Source organism: Lepisosteus platostomus, chromosome 13, assembly GCF_059453375.1.
Source record: "Lepisosteus platostomus isolate fLepPlt1 chromosome 13, fLepPlt1.hap1, whole genome shotgun sequence".
In the NCBI taxonomy this organism is placed as follows: domain Eukaryota; kingdom Metazoa; phylum Chordata; class Actinopteri; order Semionotiformes; family Lepisosteidae; genus Lepisosteus; species Lepisosteus platostomus.
Window position 1 is genome coordinate 24712383 of NC_142623.1, and position 23945 is coordinate 24736327.

Consider the following 23945-nt stretch of genomic DNA (forward strand, 5'->3'; position numbering starts at 1 on the left):
TCTTAAAATTTTACAAGGAAGACTCTAATGGCTTGAAGATCAGACTTTTCATCACAAAAAGGTTCCAGAGACACTTATTTTGGAACAGTAGTACTATGCCAGATATATGACTAGGGACATATTATTTATCAGCCTTTGCTGCAGTAAGCAATAAATGAAATAAGAATGGGCAAAATTGTAAGGTATGGTCATGGTCTCCACTATGAGTGGAGTGAAGATGAATCATCTTTATAAGTGAAGTATTCATCTTTATAAGAGCTAGCTTTTAAATCACCATAATTTTTTTAACAGGGAAACCCCCTTGCTCTCTGTTGAGTCTGTACACTGACTAAAGCTCTGTTCTCAGAGCTTAATATTTATATTTACCCTAAAAAATGAGGGATGATGAAATGAAAGAAACAAGGGCATTTTTTTTCCTCATTCTTCATGTGGAGATTCCTGGAGCAGAAGTGCATTAACTTTGAAGGAGGGTTTTCTCCCTCTTGTGGCTTTAAGTGGAACTACGACTTTTTTAACTTTGTCTCAGTGGTTAAATTCACTTAACTATTCCATCCCACAATAAATAACCCCCTCTGGAATCTAACTTCTCCTAATTTACACTTCCTCTAACAAGAAACAAAAATCAGCATTGTCTGTTTAAATGCTACCATCTATACCACTTTCTCAGTAAATCAGTTCAACATTGAACTTTGGTTTCTAGACTGACAACAACTAGAGACAAAGCAGGACATATTGCCCACACAGCTGCAAGAAGCACTTGAGTATACATCTCCAACATTATTACTGTGTTAGTGACATGCATCTAGTAACAGCAGATACATTACAGGCGAAGGAATGCTCTATTTGTTCTTAGAAGATGCTGACAAAGAAGTCTGCCCACAAAATTGCTCTTTTCATATTTTATTTTTCACCAATATTTTAATTCTAGCAAGGTTCATCCTTAAGCAACAGCCCATAATTACTAAACTGCACAAATGTAATTACACAAATGTTTTAAAAGGGTAAGCAAAAAGGGTAAGCAAATCACTTTTATTTCAAAATTAATTTTAATAAAGAAATATGGTGTCTTTTCTAAACAGGTGTGTGGTGAAATTATAACTAATTTTATCTATTTGTAAACTAGGTGCTCATATAGTTATACATGTAGCTGGAACATGCATGAAGTTCATGTGACTCACAAGGACAGCAGATAATGAAGAACCTTTGAGGTCTTTTAAAGAGATAGTTCCACCTCATTTCACCATTCAGCTTCAAGGACAATTTATTTAGTACATAAAATGGAAGATTATTTCTGGCATAAAACATGACTGCATGTCTGTATTTCTTTCCCAAATATTATTTAAGTCTATTTTTTAGATCCACTTTTCACGTTGAAGTAGACATGAATGAAAACACAAATATTCGCACACATCAAGTATTCCACACATATTTGAGGATGTATTAAAATATTAAAATGCTGACTCCTGCCTACCCAGACATGGTTTAGTTAATAAAAGATTACTGAAAAGCTGTGATGAAGAAATACAGTAAAGCCATCTCTCTTTCTCTGACCTACAATAAAACAAACAGGGCTGCAACATTGTTCCCCAGTTCAAACATGTAATGACAATACCATATTGAAAAGATACAACAATACGTAAAATAATCCAGTGTCATGATACCAAGAAAACCACATTTACAAAACATTATACTTTCAACCTAACATTACAATATGAATTACAATCAGAAAAGATGTCTAAAAACTAATATAGCTCTACAGGTTTTAAAAATATTTTGGCATATTTTGTATTAAAAGTGTGCTATCAGAATGATTATATTGTACACTAAAAATACACTGTATATTTCTATAATACTCTTATATAAAACTATCTTTACAATGCAGTACCAGCTGATGACTCAGTAAGGCTCTCATTCTACAGCTCTTGTGACAGGTTGCTGTTTAACAACAGGTATTGTTATATTTAATTTCTTCTCCCAGGTCTCTGAAATTATAGTGGCTTTGTGCTCACTTTTACATCACTGCCTAGGCTCTTGCTTAAAAAACCACGACAATGTGTCACTGTTTAGCAATGCAAAGCAACCCAACGTCTTTTACTGTGCAAAATAAGCCTTCCATTACTGTGGTTTTAATCCTGATTTATCTACTACATGGTTTTTATTTGGCTTTTTCAATATTGTCACAAAGACAGACTGAATCTTGGATTAAACAAGGACTGAAAAGTAGAACATTGAAAATGTCATTAACACAGATACATATATTCCCTATACATGTACACATTACTAACCTTCTTCTGCATCACAGAACACTGGAGTCTGATGCCCACAAACGTGTTTGCATTGCTTTTATTCCAAAAAAGAAGCTCTTCCAACGGCAGCAGCAAATATCTATTTTGGCACTCATGTCTGCATTGCAGTTCCCGTTTTACTCTCCAAAAGACTTGTTTTTGTTGCAAAAACTAATTTCCCCCTTAGACAGATTTTCCCAAATTAAGAAAGTAAAGATTAAAATGAACCCTTCAATTTGAAAGGAAAAAAAACAACTACTATTTCACAGAATACAGGTCAAAGTCACTCTACCAGTCTCTAAAGAATATTGTCGTTTCCATGGGGTTAAAGATGAGGTCAGAGTTTTTAGCTATATTCCCAGTTCATGAAATTAACAGGAATGTTGCACAGGTGTTCGCTATACCTATAAGGAACCTCCATTTTAAAAAACTTTGCAACTAATGCAACAATAAATCACAGGACCCTAAAACAGGATGCCAGGGTAATGTAACATTCAACCAAAAAGCATCTAAGTAGTGTCCCATATCTCCTCTTGTTCTTCACAGTAATTTGATCATCAGTTTGGAAACTACCAACAAATCAGGCATCATACTGCTGTCACTTAATAAAAAGCAGCAATTTATACCAAAGCAGACCTAAACATATTTTTTTAACTATAAAACCATCTCCTGTTTCTTTTATAAAGTATGCACACAGTAGTCAGTAAGAAAGGTAAACATCTTCTGGACATCTGAATTGTCACTTGACCCTTGATTAAATGTGTAAAAGGAAAGCATTTAAGAATTAAGCATTGAATTCTAAGAATTTATTCTCTTCAAAAATTAGTCTGACCATGGAGGTTTTGAACATCTTGCCTGATAACTGGGAACTTTATAGTTTCCATGAAATGGAGAAACAGAAAGCTTCTCCGGATACTTTGAAAACCTCAGACTACAAACCTTTTAATTCCCTGCAATGGAAAAAAATACTGGTTTGTTTGGTTTGATTTTTGCATCTTTTCAAAAGATTATGACCAGGTACTAATTAACAAACTAAAAAACAAAGTCAATCAGGGTTCTCAGCATTGAAGAAACTTCTACCACCAGCAACCACTGATATATTCAATACTAATAAATTATTAATAAAATATCAACTTAATATTGGAGAAATTAAAAATTAATTATTAATGGCTATCGAAGTCTAATACACAGTGACAGCATGTGTCACTCCATATGATACCGTTGGATTCCAAAAAAAGGCCAAGAAATACAGCATCTTTTCAACACAACAAGCAGTTTACATGCGATTGAGGACTGAAAAGAAGTGGGACTGGCGCCCTGCCACCAGCTTGAATTGATTCATTTTATTTCTCGTCTTTCTGGTCTTGTTTTTAAAACTAATATAAAACTAATGGATGACTACTTAAAAAAAAAGAAGAGTTAAACAACAGTTATTTTCCAGACATGGACTAAGCCATTTTCTGAGGTAACTGTTACATTCACTTTGTTCTTTCTTCAAAAATGTTTTAGAGTTGTGCCAGCTTGTAGCAATTGTTTCCTATCATTTGGTGTTTGCAGATTTTTCCTATTTGAGTTTTATTGGACTCTCTGATTCACTCTGGTTTAGTTTGTCTGAAACTAAACGTGAAACATTAGATTTATTAAAGCTGCAAAAAGATGCCTGACATTTTTAGACTGATAACATTTTATAATATTTAGTCTTCTCTTCAAATGAAGAATACAGTAAATCCTGGTTCATGGCATTGGAGTTTGACTTTCTTGATAGACTGAAAAGCTGAATCAGAAAAACAATAAAAAAGGAGCCATTATAAGGTATAAGTTTGTGAAATAATCACGCGTAGGGGACCAATATTCCAAAAACGTACATCCCAGCATGAATTAGTCAAGTGCAGAGGCCAACTGTATTTTTTAGGAAATTTAACTATTTAAGTTTTAAGCAGACTCAATGACTCTCCGTTAAAACCAGGGTTCAGAATGAGAACTTAGTAAATGGTAAACTACCTACTGCTTCCACGTACAGTATTGTGTTTTTTCCAGTTCCTTAAAGACGTTCAATTGTTTTTCAGGCTCTTCACCCATTTTACTGTAGGATAAAACAATAAGACATCTCCTATCCTTTAGGCCCTGCCTAAAGCTGACTCATGTACAGGCAACTGAAATGTCAAACCTTCCTTTTAGACAAAAACAGATCGACACTACCTACTCAATTGAAAAAGCAGCCAGCCGGGCAAGATGCAAGTTTTCATTCAAATGAATGCTCATTCAAGATTAACTGGAGGACGTCACCAGGTAGTGGAATAGAAATCTCTACAAAGAGTCTAATTTCTTTATATGTTCAGTTGGTAGTTCATTCCCCAGCAATTCGTGTTATTTTACTAAGGATCAAGTGGTGACAGGTTGAAAAAAGAAAGGTCTTCACACAGGAACCTGGAACAAGGCGAGGTGAATGGCTGGCGAATGGCACGGCTCTCCTCCAGAGTCCTAACCGATGACCACAGCTATACTCTTCCCACCTTGGCGTCCCCGATGGCTCCCCACACATCGAACACAAACTCATCAGGAAACGCAAAATCTCCCAGTGTCTCGTCGAGCGCTTCTGCGAATTCGTCCGGGTTCCTCTTGTCCTTTCCTAGCTCTACCATCGTGGCCGCTAAACAGAGGAACAACATCAGTTAGAAGGACAAGCAAAGTCTATTTCATTAACATATAGTGGGGTCTATCCCAGCTATGCTTTATTAACTAGGTAATTTCTACTTAATTCCAGTTGCTTAAAAGAGGGAGCAGCAAGTTTCTAAGAATTACCAAGGCACATCAAATTCAACCTTCTACCATTACAATCAAGAAACACACTGAAAATTACTTTACAGACATTTGATCTTTATAATATGGTAACCTGACTTTTTTTAGCTCAATGCCAAATGCTATTAAAACTATTCAAATTGGCAAACAGTCATTAATGCAGATAACTTTATTTAGAACAGAGAAACATAATTCTAGTCCTTGATGCCAAGAAACCAACCTTGACATCTTTTCCAAACTATTAGTTCAATTAAGTAATTAAAAATTTGCCTATCCCTCTTATGTATCTTATTATTTAACTTTTATTCCTTCGCCTGTATGTATGAACATCAATTAGTGCCTGGTCTATGTAACAAAAGGTATTTTATAATAATTATTTGCTTACAATTGAAGCCCTCAATGTTTATCGGTGTCTCATATAAGGAAGACATCCTAACCCACTAGTAGAGGCTGATTTGAGAACAATTGCAATTGCAAGTGCAATTTAATAGTAAGTCATCAATGGGTAATATTAATGAACTTGCACACCCATTTCCATCTTTCCATCCCTACATAAGCTGTAGACAACTTGTACAAAATATAATACAAGACTAACTGTAGATGGAGAAATAAGAGGATTTTGGATCACAAGAGACACTCAAAGGATCACATCTTGTGTACCATGAACTCAGATTTCCTTCACAAAAGACAGTGAAAAAACTCAACATCTGCAGTTAGGTAAAACATCTGATTAGGAACTCAATCTGACAACAGTCATTGTGACCCATAAGATTTTAAAGATATGCAATACTAACAGCAGCTTTTAGCAAACAGCTCATGGCATTTCATAACTACATTGAGAAGCAGAAGCACTCACCCAGCTCACAATCTCGAATTCCCATGTAGCTCTCCAAAAGGTCATCTACCTTCTCAATGGCTTTCTCTTCAAAAGCAGATGGCTGGAAAACACAAGAAGAGATATTCTCATCTCTGCAAGAGGCTCCTATTTGCACCAACATTCTGTAATCAACATCCATTTTTCCCCACCTTAAAATCTCTTTATGCACAAGGTTGTGGAAGCGCGGATCAAGCTACTCTTCTATGTGGCTGAAGCCAATAGCCTGGCTTCTTTCAAGAAACAGCTAGATGAGATTCTCGGATCAAATAACTAGCAAACCATGTGTCCGATGAACTCTCTGTCCAACAGACCTCATTAAATCTGGTAATATTATAATAAAGACCTTCATACTGCATACTGTGGGCAACTAATCTCTAGTTGTACTGTTTTCTGCACTTGCGTTGTCTTGGGTTTCAGAAAATACCTGCTATTGGTAAACAGTCATGTTTAGTCGCTCAAGAAAGATGGTCATCTCAGAACATCCTGAGCAGATCTTCAGGTTTTTAAAGCCTGTATTACAGTTATGCAGTTTAACAAAGAACTTCAGTTAATTTATAGAAACATCTGGAAAATCTTCTTGTCACTTTGTATTAAAAGACACAAAAACTCATAATCCAGGTTCTGAATGATCTCTCGCAAAGTTCCAAAGCATAAAAAACTGAAAGGACAATTTTCACAAATGGCAACTAGTTGACTGCAATGTCAAATTGGATACAATTATGTAGTTGGGAGAAATATAGTTTTCACCAGTGATATGATAAGAACAGACTGGTGAAAGGTAAAAAATGTCATCCTTTCTGTTTTTCTTGTTTTAGGTTTTAGGTTTTGTTGCAGGTGTACATGTGGTCCATTCGTTAGAAGAAAACAAATGGATTATGTTTAACAAGGTATTTTACCCACAAAAGCTGGTGCCTTGTGTCATGAAGCTTAAGTTTGGTCACAAATGAACTTTGCAATAGGATAAAAATAGAACATGCAAGTCATCTGTAATGGTACAGTACAAGCTGGGAAAAAAAGGACATCACAAGTACAAACCACGCAAATGTGTGTGGAGTTTGCACATTCTCTGCAGGTCTGTATAGGATTCCTCCCACCACCCACAGATATGATGGCTAGGTTAATTGTAGAGCTGGACCAAGGTGTTTTCAGGATAGACAGAATACAAGTCACTACATAAAGAGGGGTTGGTGTCTGGAGCAAGCGAGTCATGCTTTAGATTTGTTAAGAAACAACTGGATGGAAGCACCTGAGTGGCTTAAAAACCGTAAAGACCCTTTTTCAGCCCTCCAGCCAATGATCCATACTGTATGTCACTAAAGCCGAAGTTAGATTATGTGCTGCTCCTTCAAATTCCATCAAGTGCATGGAAGAGTGTAACAATTTAAAGGACGAATGGCTCCAGCAGGCAAGCAAAGTAATTCTTGGAAGCTGATTCTAAAACAGGCAGTTCTAAACAGGGCATTTTATTCCAGGGTAGTGAGGTGTAAATTTCCACTTTTTCAGGGAAGGCAGACACAGCACTCAAGAGTGACCCCTGCCCTTCAACTCACCAGATCCTCCACAGTCGCAGGACCTTTGGAGCGCAGACGCAGCGTTCCCCGACCCGTTCCCAGCTGGGAGGCAGAACTTGATCTGCCACCTCCCGATCGCTGGCTGATCATGTCTGGAAAACAAAGTCCCACAAGCTCTTCAGTTTCTGTTCTGCACACTGCCTGACTGTAGGCCAAGCAGTTTCTAACATGTGTTGCATGCGTGATTTTTGAAGCCTTACAAGTGCACAGGTCACTTTCACAGCAAGCTACATCTCAAAGCTCTGGTCAAAGTTATGGCACTAGGGCTAGATTATGTAGTTCTGGACTCCAGACCAAAGTGTCACAGGTTCATCATCCAGAGTGGACATTTGAACCAAATAGCCAGGTATGCCCAGGTGACTCCAGGATCCCTAGCTTTTTTTGTTATTAAGTTAATAAACTTAATTAAGTTATTAAGTTATTTTAATTTGGAGCTGCTTGGATAAAGAGCCAAGCAACATATTAACATATTAATCAATTATGATGATGAAAATACTAAAATAACCTCAAAAATACAATTCACTTCATAATTATTAAAATGATTAAAATCAAAATTGAAAAACCTTTGGGTTATATTCGATTCTGGCTTAACATTTGACCCACATGTACAGCATACTGTCAAAACATATTTTTTTCACCTTAGAAATATCGCAAGACTACACCCTATGCTATCATTAACCGTGTCTGAAAAGCGGATCAACATATTTGTAGTCTCTTGAATTGACTACTGCAATGCTCTACTCTCTGGGGTATCTAAATCTACTCTGAACAAACAGCAGTATGTCCAAAATTCAGCAGCCAGAATCCTGACCAGGTCTAGTGCAAGTGTTCACATTACACCTATTCTGGAGTCCTTGCACTGGCTTCCGGTCAAATTCCACGTAGACTTTAAAATCCTTATGCTCACCTATAAGGCTTTACATGGCTTGGCACCTCAATACCTGTCTGAACTTTTATCGCCCTACTCCCCACCTCGCAACCTCCGCTCTTCAAATTCTGCCCTCCTTACTGTCCCCAAGCCCGTCTACATTGTATGGGCGACAGGGCCTTCTCCTGCTATGCCCCCAAGCTCTGGAACTCTTTGCCCAAGGAGAGTCACCTTCTCTTAACTCCTTCAAATCCAGACTCAAAACCTTCTTCTTCAGAAAAGCCTTTACTTAACTGGTTCCATTCTTCACCCCTCTGCTCTTCTTAGTACCGCCTTCCACGGTCTCCTCTATTGTTATTGTTGTATTGTTGTAATTGTGTCTTATCTTGTGAAATCTTCTTATTTATTGTTGTAGTCTTCTTATTTATTGTTATTGTAATCCTGTAAAGCGCTTTGAGAAGCCACCTTTAAAGGGGCTATATAAAATAAAGTTTATTATTATTATTATAAATGCACATGGACATGAGCCTACCAACATGATAAAATGAGGCTCAGGATAACGGTGTAAATTATACAATTTTAGAGCTCACATTAATAAAAATTATAAAGTATGGAAATTTACTGAAACATCTTTTGATGTTTGGTTTCAAAAGGAAAAAATAAATTAAATTACGTTTTACAACTTCATTTTAATCCAACTAATAAAGCATTTTGACACTTCTTGTGAGTTTTTAGCAGTCTCTGGGTTTACCGTAATGAAATAAGTAATTTTGGAAACATTTTACTACTGTAGGTAAATATTGTTGTTTATCTTTTATCCTTCCTTCTGTGAAAGTTCTCGCATTTCAATCTTTTAATTAAGCACGACTATATTTTTTTAATACCAAAAACTTCCACCAGATGGAGCCCTTGTTGCTCACTCAACAGTCTGGGCGATACGCGGCTTGATTTTTCTTTACTTTTGGGATGCATTTTCCTTTCTTTATACACTCCCAAATATGGATTTCCACTTCAGCGCCGTACCACAAGGAGAGATGTAAATGACCTCACCACTACTGCAGTGGTAAATGCCATCCCATAATAAACCAATTCCATAATTGCATGCATTGTCTTACTAAAAAAGTGAAAAATGTGCTACAGGGAGGCCCCCCTTTTGAGAACCAACTATCTTTGATACCCATCTCGGCCCCCACACTTACAAAAGGTTGGTACTGCATCTGCTCCTAGGTCATGTGCTATTTCACATGCTCCAGTTTCACTTGTGCCTTAACAGGAGCAATTCTTCTGACTGTTGAAACTTAGATTTTACTTCAAATAAACATATAATATTTATTAGAACCAGTAAGCTTCAGCATGTGATTATAAAGTGAAACTTCCACACACCTTATATTTCTATTGGTACAGTTACAGCTTTTCTACTTGTCCAGTTTTGCCACACAGCATATCTCACAATTAATGCAGCGATACCTATTACACCTAAAGTAATTACACAGAACTGTGGACTCATAAAGGTAAAAAAATAATGTTTCCATTATTTACAAATTAGTAGACTGAGTACATTTCTTGCAAAGAAAAGAGCAACATTAAACTCCTGTGGTCAGTTAGCATGGCCAAACACATAAATGACAGATGCACATAAAATCCTCTTCAATTTAGGTGTCACTAGCACTACTCTTGGAGAGCCCCAATCCAGTTGTTCATACATTCTATGTCACCCTAAATGGCATGTTATATAAAGATTAGGAAAACTAGGCAACTGATCCATTAAGAAAGTAATGTTTTAATTAATGGTCCACAAGGACAGGTCCACAAGAGCTGAATGACAGTTGGACATTTGTTCCAAATGATCTTTAATTTGTATCTTTTTTTATATGATCTTTAATTAACTTTAGTAGTGACGATTTCATGAACTTCATTAATAATAAAATGAACACCATAAGACTTCAAACACAATCAAATAAGCTGCAAAAAAGTCTGGTAAAGAAACAAAATGAGCACCTCTTTAGTGTTTTTCAATTAGTTAATGAACAATTAAATTAATTATTAAGACAAAGTCAACCACCTGTCCGCTAGATCCCATCCCCACTCAGTTAGTCAAAGATTCCCTCGAAGTACTTGCAGGACCTATAATTAGTATAATGAACACATCCCTTGCCATCAGGTGTTGTACCTGATCAATTTAAGGTAGCAGTTGTTAGACCGCTCCTTAAGAAGTCAAATTTGGATCCACAAGTTCTTAACTACAGGCCTGTCTCAAACATCCCATTTCTATCTAAAATTCTTGAGAGAATAGTTGTGGCCTAACTGCAATCGTATCTGGATTCAAATAATATAATTGAGAAATTTCAGTCTGGTTTCCGCCCATGCCACAGCACTGAAACTGCATTAATGAGTCGTAAATGATATTCTGTTAGCTACTGATGCAGGGAATGCAACAGTGCCTGTGCTTCTAGATCTTAGTCCTGCCTTTCACACGGTTGACCACTCTGTTTTGTTAAACAGGCTTGAGTTTGAGGTTGGCTTATGTAGAACCGTACTTAATTCATATTTAATTAATTGTTTTCATTATGTTAAAATATCTAATAATTGTACTGCTTCGTCAATGTCACCAATTCAATTTGGGGTACCACAGGGATCAGTGCTGGGATCAATATTGTTCTCTCTCTACATGCTGCCACTAGGTAGGATAATACGAAAACATAATATTAACTTTCATTCATATCCTGATGACACTCAAAAATAAATTTCATTTACACCCAATGACAACTCTTCTATTATCACTTTAGTTAATTGCATTAATGAAGTAAAGACTTGGATGTGTGAAAACTTTTTGTTACTCAACTCTGATAAAACTGAGGTAACTGAGGAAACAATACTGATAGGACCACTATAACTTCAGCACTTAACTTAGACACAAGGCTCTCATTTAACTCTCATGTTAAAACAGTATTGGAAACATGTTTCCTATAGTTAAGAAATATTGCAAAACTATGGCAGTTTCTCTCAACTCAAGACACAGAGAAACTGATACATGCTCTTGTATACAGCAGGTTAGACTACTGCAATGCCCTACTATCAGGGAGCACCCACAACTCTTTCAATACCTTACAGCAAATTCAGAATGCAACAGCTAGAATTGTTACTAAGAGCAGAAAGTATGACAAATAACCCCTATACTTAGCTCTCTTCATTGGCTTCCTGTCAGGTACAGGGCAGGTTTCTAAATCCTTCTACTTACAAGGCTCTCAGAGTTCAGGCACCTGTCTATCTAATAGAACTGTATACCATCCAAGTCACCTGCTTAGATCACAGAATGCAGGTCTTCTTCATATTCCACGCATTACTAAAAAAACAGTTGGCAGTAAAGCCTTTAGTTACAGGGCTCCTACCTTTTGGAACAGTCTCCCACCCCATATTCAGGATACTGAGTCAATCTCAGTATTCAAATCCAGACTGAAGACCTATTACTTCAGCCTAGCCTACTCACACTTTACAACCATGGCTGCTGGTGCTGCTGTACATGCCATTGTGTGTCTCTATGTTGGCCCATCAGGTAGATACATCTGTTCTGACCAAACTATCCTATTCTCCTCCCCACATGGGATAGGTACCATCTGATTTGGATGCTGCATCACTGCAATGGATCGAAGAGGGACATTGTGGATATAGCTATCGTTTAGGAGGATTTTGCTGGTCTACAAAGATCTGCATGGAGTACTGACATACAGAAGACATGATGGATGAATGGACTAATACCCTCATTCATTTATTTCCTTTTTTTAACTTATATAATGTTAGCATGCCCAAAGGGGTTGGGCAGCCAGTTGACCTTGGACCCCTAGAGGTTTTTTTTCTCCTTACTAAGTATGGTTATTTGCATTGTTAAGCGCCTTGGGGCAACCTTGTTGTGAAAGGCGCTATATAAATATAAATTGAATTTCATCTGGGTACTCCAGTTTCTTTGCATAGTCCCAAGAAACATTGGCAGGTTAACTCTCTTTTGGGAAAATCAGCCCTGGAGTGAGTGTGTTAGTGTTTGTGTCTGCATAGAACACCAGTTCATTGCAGGGCACACACAGAGTGTCTCCTGCCTTGTTCACGTTGCTTGCCAAAACGGGCTCTGGCTCCCCCGCAACCCTCTATTGCATTAGGACAAGAGAAAAAGTTTGTATCTTTAAATTACTTACCTGAACACAGCAATAATCACTTCCTTTCTGTAACTGGACTGAACTGAAAATAGGAATTTGCTCCTTTTCTCCAAGATGCACACACACGCAGATCTATCTCGGCACTCACCAAAAGCTTTCATTGGCTCCACCAACTTCAAGGTGAAATTCTGTCCTTTGGGCAGCTCCTTCAGCATCTTGGCCACCTCGTAGTGCCGGCAGCCAATCAGGCCTTGACCATTAATAGTTTCGATCATGTCACCCACATTGATCACCTGAATCCTGTCAATGATGCTGCCTTCTCTTATTCTCTGTAAAATAAATATTTTTGCACACATTTAAAATTTCTTAAACAAAAGAGTTTTTAAAAGGTATCTGAATAAGAGTATAGTCTGGAATACATCAAAAGGCAGGACATTTGCAATTTACGGTAATTTATTAACACTACGTAGCAGATTTATGACTGAATGATGGAAAGTACAACAACACCTTACTAGCTAATCTCCTTATTTCTCAAATATTTCATTGGGATAAAATACTTTAAGGTGCATCACTGGTGTCAATACACGCCAGACATAGCTCAGAAACAATCTAACACCACAAATATACACACAACCCTGCTCATGCACTGCAGTTCAACATAGTATACAGTCTGCTACTTTAGCTGTCCCAGCAGGCAAGATTACTACCAAGAGCTCTTACTACTTCCCTACAAATACGCTCTCCTTCTCTATACACATTATCTTGATGTGTGTTTGAGACGTCTCTACATACAGTACTTGTATGCAGACACTACAATGGGATATTTGTTAATTATTTTTGGCTCTAGAACATACAGATTTTATATAAAATCTTAGCAATCCAAGTATAAATTCAATCTAGGCTCCAAACGAAGTCCAGCTGAAGTGAAAATGAGCCCAGTGGACCAGGACAAGGAGACCTTTAATTACTCTTTAAGTTTAAGTCTATAGTACAAATCAGCTGAATATATACTAGCCATAACCCACATAAGAACACATATGAACAAGAGGCCTTTCAGCCCATTGAGACTATTTGGTAGTAGCGAATTGATTCAAGGATCCGAGGAAGTCAGTGTATTGACTTAAACAACACGGCTGGGTAGCTTGTCACAGACTTTTACAATCCTACGTTTGTGCAAAAAACAACTAGCACAGCAGATATCAGTTAAAGCAGATTTTCTATCAAGTGTAGAGTCACAAATAGTATTTCCAAGCACACAGTACAATTCACAGAATTAAAGTTACACATTTCAAATTCATGGAAAGGGACAAATAAGATTAAAGATGTTCAGCACCATGAACTGCCTTACTATTATGAAACTTCTAAGATGATTTATCTCATTCCTCATATCCCCAGCACTTGAATTATCCATCCATACATTTTCTAAGCACTTTAATCCAATTCATGGTCACAGGGGAGCCGAAGCCTATTCTGGCAAACAATGTGAGCAAGGCAGAATACACCTTGGACAGATCGCAAGTCCACTGCAGGGCACGCATAGACACAAACATAGACACTCACACACACGAACCCGGTCCAATGTTCTCAGAAGCTAATTAGCCTATCAATTTGTATTTGGACTGTGGGAGGAAACCTGGTGAAAACCCACCTGAACACAGAGAGAACATACACCACACAGATAGCACCCCAGGTCCGGAATCGAATCCAGGACCCCAGAACTCCAAGGCAGCATGCTAGTCACTGTACCATCATGCCACCCCACCTGCATTATAAAATCATAGGAATAAAGTACTCCCTCCCCCAACTCTTCTGGTTCATTCAGTAAATTGCATTTTTGCTACAGCATAACATTTTAGATCTGGTACTGCACCACACGCACACACGGGAAGAACAACAGGTTTTGCGAATACACTGCAAAGCCCTTTTAAAAACCGTGCCTGAAACATCTGAATACCCCCGTGCTAGGGAAATACTCAGCTTTTCTTAATGAAGACAGAGGGTCACTTTGGATCAGGCGTAGGCCCTACCACTGGGGACCTGCTGAGGAAACAGCTGAAACTGTGATGAAAGGCCTACCTTGATGAAGGCATACCCAGCTCCATTATCAGTAATTGTGAGGCCTAAGGCATCCTCGCTCTTGAACACTTCCACTTCCTTCCGCTGGCCTTGGATGTGGGCAAAGATGAAGTCCTCAAGCCCAATTTGCCCCCCGAGAAGCTTGTCCATGTCTACCTTGTGAGTGTTCAGGGTACAGAACATCACCTGGACAGAGAAAAGAGTAAGCACAGCTTGAGATACACAGCCTCCAGAGCCCTCCAGGTCAACTAATCCTTCTACATAATACACTTTAAAATGCAAATGGTCTTAAAAAGACTTTTAAAGCAGAGTTTATGACAGACAAATGTTGTGGCACACCAGACTGCTCCCCACACACAAGTCTCCAGCCCAAGCTCTTATTAATATCATAAACACTTTTTTCAATTTTTAATCTGAGTTTTCCACAAAGTGCACAGTCGCCTTATTCTGGCAGTAACTGATGACAATGAAACACCAAGCTGTTTTTTTTTTATATTATGTCAAACTTGAAAAATGTAACACACCATTTTCAGAGTGTGCAACATAACACTTTGGTTACTCCCAAAATATATAAAAACACTTGCTACTGAACTATATCATAAAGCTTTAAATAGTAACTCAGAACAGCACACTTTCTTGTTAGTACAAAGATTCTGTGCTATCCATTTGTGGTGTCCTAAAAATCTTCTTTCATGTTCTTCCTATACACAGCATAGCTAGGACGATACTGCTATACTATGATGGGTATAGCAGGGTATGGTCCTCCCTTGTACACTGAGATGATCGCTGGGTTACCGCAACCCTGTTTTCACAGATAACTGATACACTTCTTATTTCCAGCAAAGCATATAAAAAAGAGCAAGCGGTTGAAATCCTCTGAGCAGTAGCCCGAGATTAATTTCAATTAAGAAGTCCTCAAACCCTGCTGTCATCCAGGAGATTTCTTAATAATTAAAAATGGGCTATAAAACATGATGACATACAGTACAACTACAAATGGCATAGTATGTTAATTTGATTAAGGTGATTAGAAGTGTCAATGGTTAAAGTTATGGAATATAGCTCCAGTAGATGTTAGAACAATGTAGGTTTGGAAACAGCATGGTGAGGAAGTAAGAAGAGTGAGAAGCCATTTCTTGCTAGATGAGCAATGCCCTTCCATGGAATGCAACTCACATGGACACCACACTGAGAAGAGCCCCAAGCACCTAACCCATAAACCCCTAACCTGAACCCTAAAGAGTTCAATAGAACCTGGTGATCTGAAAATAAGTTAAAAAAGAGAATTTCTGCAGATACATTAGTTAACCATATAACAGACTTTTAGATTTAGATCTTTAAACTGTAAATCGCCAAATCTTGCACAATGTGGAGGTTTATATACAATATGCTACATATAATACAACTGCAATTAGGTACTCAAAGGAATTCTTCTAAATGCTGTTTGATAAAGGCCTTGGATCACTGAGCTTCTTCCAGCCACAATGAGGTTATGTGCCCCTTCTACAATTTTTGTTCCCTTCTCCCTCCCACCTCTCAGCAGAGTAGACAGCTCAATATAAATGATAACCTCCTAGGGTTTGGCCTTATACCTTTTTCTTCCAGGATAGGCAATGAATTTCACCAAGAATAAGTGACTTTCTAATGATGGATGGCTCCATTCCATATTTCATAAATTAAAGAGTTTAGGTCAATCCACACTGCTTATGGAGGAAAGCAACTTTTTTTACATCATTTTCTATTTCTGAAAATGTACTCAGAACAGACCAGAAATACTTACAGCTAGGCGCTCTTTTACCTTTCAAACTACTTTCAATTCACTAACTAGGGCTGAGAAAAACAAATGTTGCATCTAAAAGTTAAGGACATTTAGACTGACTCTTAATCGGTGGTTTTTAGATATTTGTCACCTTCGGTTGCACATAAAAACTTTGGATGACCCAGATTTGATAAATAAAGAAGAAGTCAGCAGAGAACAAGTCCCTACAGTAAGTTCCTTAATTAGCAATGATCAAGAGACAAAGCTCAACTACTTCCACACACTGCTTTGGAAAAGGATTCTTTAGTACCTCTTATGTACTGCAAGTATTGTCCAAAATGTGCTTACCCATGAACACACATTCTGAAAAGCTAGCTAGATTCCAATCAATTTCAAATGTCTGCCAGTATAAAAGCAACAGTACTGTTGAATGGACAGCCCAACCAATTCAAAATGAGGTATGAAAAAGACCCTATAACTCCACTTATACAGCACTTTTCAACCCTAAGAATCCCAAAGCATTTGGTCTACATCATCAACCACTTAGCACCCAGCAACCACCTGACTGACACACAGGACACACTCCATGCCCACAAGCTGAGAGTGAAATTTAACCAGGACATCATGGTTAACCTCCTACTCTGATAAACAGTGACTTTAGTGGAACTTTAATGACTAAATATTAAGGACCTCGGTTTAATCTCCTAAAGTTTGTCATATTCAAAGACAAACTGTCCCTTGTCACCATTCATCAGAAGTCTCCCATCTAAGTATTGACCAAGCTCAGCCTTGCTTAGTTTAAGAAAGAAAATTCCAGCCACATGGTGAAAATACTGCTGTTATTACAAAATAACTTCCAAAACATGTGTGCCATGGTCGGGAGATTTATATAGAGAATCTATTGAATTACACTGTATAAATCTGATTCAGAAGGGAATAAAGCACATTTTCACTGATTTCTACATGTATGTTGAGAGTTTTGGGCCTTCCTGTCCTATTCAATTAGTGTCCTTTATAGAGACTTTTATAAGCTTCTAACATCACTATTATTGTGAGATGTTCCACACACTACATCTTTCACAACAACACTATACACCAAAGGCTCTTTTGTTTAAAAAACAATGTTGACTACGAATAAAAGAATATTTACTCGTGCAAAGAACTAAAAACATGTATGTATCTTTGTTTCAATTAATTTAATATAATTTATGTGCTTTTAACTTATAAAATGTTACCCAAGATTCCAGTAGTACTATATGTTTGAATAATAAGAATTTTGCACTTGTAACCATAAGTACATCATTTATAAAACCATACCTCTTCTCAGTGCACATACTTTAAGCTCAAATGAGCTGAAAATGTAGCGACAACCACATAGAGAACTCACATGTGAAAAATTTACACTAAAAGACCTTCTAATGCACATTCCAGTGCCTCAGCTGTAAGCTGTATTTCACTCAATGTTCTTTCTCTATCAATCACAGCAGTACTAGAACTTGGAGGTTAGCACAATTTGAACAAAATGTTTGGTTATCACATTCAAATTATGTAAAACAGTTAATAAGAATTGATCATATACATTTGCTTTTTAAAAGCAGTGGTAACCTTACCAATGCTTGTAGATTAATTACATTTTCTTAACGCTTGCCATGACTTTACAGAAGAGGAAATAAGGTGTTTGCTGGTGGTCTTTTAAAACAAATCAAATGGAATAAAAAATAGAACAATAATTGTCTACAATTAGGATAAATCTTTATCTTGTAGAAACCAACCATACATTGTATAATTCCACATGTTTACTTATGAGAGTCTTGTTTTTGCAGGAGAATATACATACAAAATATTTGAATAGCCTGATGAAAAGGAATGAAGAGGTTATAACTGTCAGAAGTGGTAAAGGTTGTGACAGGAAGGCAGGGCTTGGCCACAGATGACAAGTTTCCAACATAAATATCTGCTGTTCAGTGGCCACAAACTAGTACTGCAATTTCACAGCCATTTAACATAATTATTGGAATTATATAGTCCAAGAAGGAAAAATAATATTTAAAAAAAATTGGAAGGTGTTAACCATTTGTACCATCCTGACTAAGCATTTTATGGTACTGTGCATTGAATTAAATTAGTCTTTGTAACTTGGAAGTGTCTTAAGTCATAAAGGAGATGCAAGATAGCATTTGATACTAGCTTGCTAACCTGTATTATACTACTCAGCATCTAACATTAAAACAATTGTTACAAAGGAGATAATACCATTTGGTGTATGAGAAACATCCCTGAGAACCAGCTACAGTATCATTAAGAAATGTGATATAAAATATTATATTTTCTGACTCTGCTCACCTCTGCTGCTGGGATCCCAAAGGCTTCCCCAATTTTGCTGTAGAGCTCCCGGACATTGCTGAAGCCTTCTATTCGCCCAGTTGGGCTGCCATGGGCCAGCTGAGTGTGGAAGACCAGCCTGGGACGCAGGCTTGGGGGTGGGGGTGGTAAGCCAGGCTGGAAGCTATGCATGCTCTCGGCACTGCCCTCCAGGCCTGGCACATTCATGCCCGCTCGGATCGGCTCAGCCTCTTCATTCTCCACCAGAGGCGAGGCCTTCTTCCTCCTCCCAAGACCAAGTGGCATGGTGCTACCTATCAAGTCCAATCGCTCTTCCCAGTCAAGGAAAAGTCCTACGGGGCTTAGACAGGCATGGGTCCAGCAGCACTGATGCCAGCTGGACACAGATCACTCCAAAGCTGCAGAATGGAGAAGGCAAGGAGACACACCACCTCGATCATTAACCACCAGCCAAACTGTATTCACAAATGCAGCCCACAGGATTTCACCAGCATCCCAAGCACTTGCCTGAGACTGAAACAGACACATCAACTAGAACAGAGCCATGGTGCATGGTAAACTACAAACAACTCTGGAAAGTGCTGGCAAACAGCAGTGAAGTTAGATTCTGGACAGACCTGAAACAGAGGAAGGAGAAAACAAAGAATTACCTAAAAAATTAGGAAATCAGCATCATCCCAAATATAATAATAGTTCACACTCTAGGAGAAGTAAAAGAACTTTTATTTCACTAAGTTTAAAATATCTGTCCATTCTGCACGACCACAAAATCCCAAACACATTTCTCATGCTCATTCTGGCTTCAACAGCATGTATTGGAACTTTAGTGCAATGCATCTACAGTTGTAAGAAAAACTTTGTGAACCCTTTGGAATTATCTGGAGTTTTGTATGAATGGCTCCTAAAATGTGATCTGATCTTCATCTAAGTCATAATAATAAATAAAGACAATTTTATTTAACAAACAATACACACAACATTTTACATTGTTATATCTTTATTGAACAAATGCTTTAAACAATTAAGGTCATTGATGGAAAAAGTATGTGAACCTCTAGGATAATTACATCTTGAAAAGAGGGCAAATTCCAATCAGGTATTCCAATTCAGGTTAGGGTTTGACCTGCCCTGCCGTATAAACGTTTGGTTACCCGCTCTTCATAACAGAATTCTGTTGAAGTGCAATGTGACCCGATCAAAAGAGATTTCAGAGGACCTCAGAAGAAGAGTTGTTGTAGTGTACAGTATAAGATTGGAAAGGGTTACAAAAGGATTACTAAAGACTTGGGCCTCCATCAGTCCACAGTCAGGCAGATAGTTTACAAATGGAAGAAATTCAGCACCATGGCTACTCTCCCTAGGAGTGGGAGTCCTACAAAGATCAGTGCAAGGGCACTGCATACTGTACCAACACCAAAACCTAATCCCAAATGTGAAGCATGGTGGAGGGAGCATAATGGTGTGGGGCTGCTTTGCTGCCTCAGGGCCTGAACGGCTTACAATCATTGAGGGACCAATGAATTCCAAGTTATATCGGGAAATTCTACAGATGAATGTCAGGCCATCTGTCTGTGACCTAAAACTCAAAAGAAGTTGGGTCATAAAACATGACAATGATCTAAAACAAAGAAGTAAATCAACAACAGAATGGCTCAAATAGAAGAAATTTCGTATTTTAGAATGGCCAAGTCAAGAGTCCTGACCTCAGTCCCATTGAAATGATATGGCGTGATCTGAAGCAGGTCGTTCAAACAAGACATCCCAAAAATTTACATTAACTGAAACAGTTTTGTATTGAGGAAAAGGCCAAAATACCTCCTAACCTCTCGACAGATCTGATCAGCAGCTACAGAAAGCATTTGGTTGAGGTTATTGCCAATAAAGGAGGTTCCACTAGTTACTAAATATAAGGGTTCACATACTTTTTCCCATCAATGACCTTGATTGTTTAACCATTTGTTCAATAAAGATATGGCAATGTATAATGTTGTGTGTGTGTTTTTGTTAAATGAGACTGTCTTTACTTATTATTATGACTTAGATGAAGATCAGAACACATTTTAGGAGCCATTCACGCAGAAATCCATATACTTTCTAAGGGTTCACAAACTTTTTCTCACAACTGTATGTACATGTTTAGTGTAAAAACATGGCATGACTTAATAAAACTAATGTCAAGATCTTGCTATATCCAGCTTCTTGTCCTGACCTGAGGCCAGGAGACATCTATTGCCATAAACCAGTTCTGGTTGCATTCCCTTTCCTGGGGTTAGTAGGCATTTTACTTTTTTAATATTGTACACATAGATACAGATAGATATCATGCAAATCTACAGACCAGTGTGGCAGCCACACGGTAGAAGCCTTGTTGGTCGTGCCCATAAACACTGATAAATTGTAGCAACTGGTTATGATCTGGAAAGGGTTTTAGGGTCACAGGGGAAGGGAGGAAGGAAGAAAATAGCTTTTTGTTATGTTGTTGTACTGCAAGCTCACCACTCCGAATAAAAGCTTTGATGACTACAGTGAAAAGTCTTACCATGATCACTACATCACTATGGCATTTAACGAAAATGTTTTGCTTGCCAAATATACAGGATTTAATTATATAGACTGTAAAGTCAAGCAAGGATTCTTAGACGAAACACCGTATATTCTGTAGCAGAGGGTAGCTCCTTTGAGGTTTTGAGATACAGCTGACATTTTTTTACTTTTTTGTTTCACAGTAACAACTGCATATTTTATCACAAGGAAAAAGTGTCATTCTTTAGACACAATATACAGTCCAAACCTACTTGTAGAGGTGCAAAAATGGTTACATATTGCTGAACCAGAAAAATTGTTAATATGTTCTTTTATCTAAAAAAGGTTTTAAATTGTCACTTTGAAATTAACTTTATTAATAAGCTAACAAAAATAACTGTATGATTGGCATGCATTTTGGTAAGGTAAGCAGATTTTGAATTATGAATTCAATTATTGAATTAGATTATTGAATCCCGGTAAACATTTAGACATCATAAATGTTATCAAATTAAAAAACAGGCCTCAGATAAAATCATACAGCCCAACTGCTGTTGTATCAGCCTTTCAAAATTATCAAACAACATTAATTAGAAATGAAAAAGATTTAGAGCACATGTAAACCAACTTCTGGACAAACAGCTACAGTATCTGCTCATGCAGAATAATTCAATTGTAGCAGTCCTAAACACAATAACAGGCGTGTCAGGTTTTCTTGGATATGGATGGTGGCCTGTGTTAGCATAAACATAAATCTGCCAAAACCTTCTGAAAAGGCCACTGCAGACTTTCTACCTTACTTCTTATCAAGTACACACAAGTTCTGAATTTATACCAGCACATCTTAGACTAAATGGTCTTCTCTTGTCTGTAACAATTTTGGACACAGTGCCAGTCAGGAGTATTCTTTATAGATCTGTATAACTAGCATCCACATTTAAACCACCTTACTGTCAAGGACACAGAACCTCAATGTTCCCAGATAATTTGCCAGCAGATAGTGGTGATTTTCAAGGGCTTTGAAGTTCTCCTCTCTCTTAAAATGTGAGAGCAATGAGAAACAGCTTGTGCGGTTCATGTCACAGCTGTTTCACAGGTGCAACACCAAATGTTCAGTCACCTAAAAGTTTTTTTTAGCTAAAACGTGTCAAAGAACAACACCCCTACCCCCTCGTCCTTCAACTGAAAGGCATACGTTCCTTTATGATTTTGGCATCTGATTTATGCTAAATTGTTTTCGCGTAGAGAAAAGAAACAGAGGGGGAAGAATGACAGTTATATGTCACTGCGTGTGATTAAATGGATTTGAAAAATAATAAAACATTATGTTACGTTAAACTGGAGTAGACGCGTAGCTAGACATGTCGAATTGTTGTCCACAGATCTCCTGCTGATCTGAATTTCCGACCGTCTTTGCTCAAGGCGACTGGACACTAATGTGACACACAGATACATAGTATCCGGACTTGATACGTGACACATGCTCGGATACTTAAGTCCCAGACCGTTTTGAGTCCATATTAGTCATTTCCGTCGAGAACCATGTTTCAGAATTCTTTCTCGTAAAGTGCATTTTTCGCACGTCAACCCTGTGTCAAGGTTTGGATACCACACAAATTATAACTGACGTATCCCTATGCCCTATATCTACGGTAATCTTAATAATATTATGCAAATTACGATGCACTGGATCATAGAATGATCCTAATTAAGTAGCAGTGAACGCTCTCATATAATTATGGTCAAATTTGAAGAGACAAGAGAACTTACCTTACTGTTCCTCTTAAAGATCTTCAGTTTAAAAACCAGGCATTGACTTTGAATGACGGACTCGCGAAGACCACTTTAAGACAATATTTAAGCTGAAAAACATTTAAATTTTACAGTTTAAAAATTAACGTCCACAGCTGACGGAAAAACAGTTGGCTTTTTAATTTTAATTATTACTTAAGTACAACTTTAAACATACTACTGTATCACAACAGTGAATTATTATCATTATTTTTAAAATAACAGCTGTTAATTAAGACACACCCCTGTCTCACCCAGTTTACAAAGCACAGCAAACCCTGAGCAGTACGAACCGATCCCCGCTGAAATCCGACGCGCCCTACCGGTTAGAAGACCTTTCCGAGACCCAGAAAGATGCACACAAAGCAGGACAGTAGAGCCTCCGAACCTGTCAAGCTAACATCTGGGTCATCCTTACCGCGTCAAATGGCAGCCGGAGCCAAATGCTCAATCGCACAGGGAAAGGCTGATAAGGCAAAGCAGCAGGACTCATGCGGCAGGAGGGACGTACTTTCCCACGGCCAACCAGGACCATCTGAGAGCTTCCAGAGACCAATAGCACCGGGAAACTGGGGGGATTCATGCGGCCGTCGCTCCCAGCCAACCAGAACCTTCCCAAACTGCTCTCTCCGCTAATCAGAAAAATGCTGTGAAGCGGGTTAAAGGGTAACCAATGGTGCAGGCGTCGCTCGGGAGGATGAATCTGGTCTTTTTTTTTTTTCTGTTCTGCAAGTAAAAGTTTGACACCGGATCTCTGCATCGTTGAGTCTGATCAGTCCTTGGGGTACAGAACTGGTTTAAACCGGGACTCGGAAATGAGGGAGGCATTAGGGAGCAGTTCTGTGCTCCTGTAGATAAGAAAGCGAGACTAGTTTGGGGGATTTATTTTCAGGGCTCTCCTTTAC

The 23945-nt window shown here is 38.0% G+C and overlaps 1 protein-coding gene across 12 annotated transcripts; it reads right to left on the bottom strand.

Annotated features, from left to right (window-relative positions):
- Positions 1–884: 884 nt before the first annotated feature.
- On the bottom strand, positions 885–23641 carry gipc1 (GIPC PDZ domain containing family, member 1). 12 transcript variants are annotated; one of them, XM_088603828.1, is made up of 10 exons: positions 23459–23640; positions 23020–23111; positions 21065–21141; positions 19234–19343; positions 18727–19124; positions 14625–14810; positions 12697–12877; positions 7512–7624; positions 5941–6022; positions 885–4935 (listed from the first exon to the last, which is right to left on the bottom strand). In XM_088603828.1, the coding sequence occupies exons 5-10, from the start codon at positions 19009–19011 to the stop codon at positions 4784–4786; spliced, it is 999 nt and encodes a 332-aa protein (XP_088459954.1). In that variant the 5' UTR covers positions 19012–19124; positions 19234–19343; positions 21065–21141; positions 23020–23111; positions 23459–23640; the 3' UTR covers positions 885–4783. The 12 variants fall into 12 exon arrangements, with proteins under 12 accessions (XP_088459954.1, XP_088459948.1, XP_088459952.1 ...); XM_088603822.1 differs by having other exon boundaries at positions 18727–19343; positions 23459–23641; XM_088603826.1 differs by having other exon boundaries at positions 18727–19343; positions 23364–23641.
- Between the last annotated feature and the right edge of the window lie 304 nt (positions 23642–23945).

Bases quoted from the DNA above. Each gene is read 5' to 3' on its own strand.
- gipc1 (XM_088603829.1), bottom strand. From the start codon at position 19,011: ATGCCACTTGGTCTTGGGAGGAGGAAGAAGGCCTCGCCTCTGGTGGAG. The intron at 7,625-12,696 runs GTGAGTGCCGAG...TTTGTTTTCCAG, and splicing joins GGAGCCAATGAAAGCTTTTG to ACATGATCAGCCAGCGATCG. The intron at 4,936-5,940 runs GTGAGTGCTTCT...TCCTCTGTTTAG, and splicing joins AATTCGAGATTGTGAGCTGG to CGGCCACGATGGTAGAGCTA.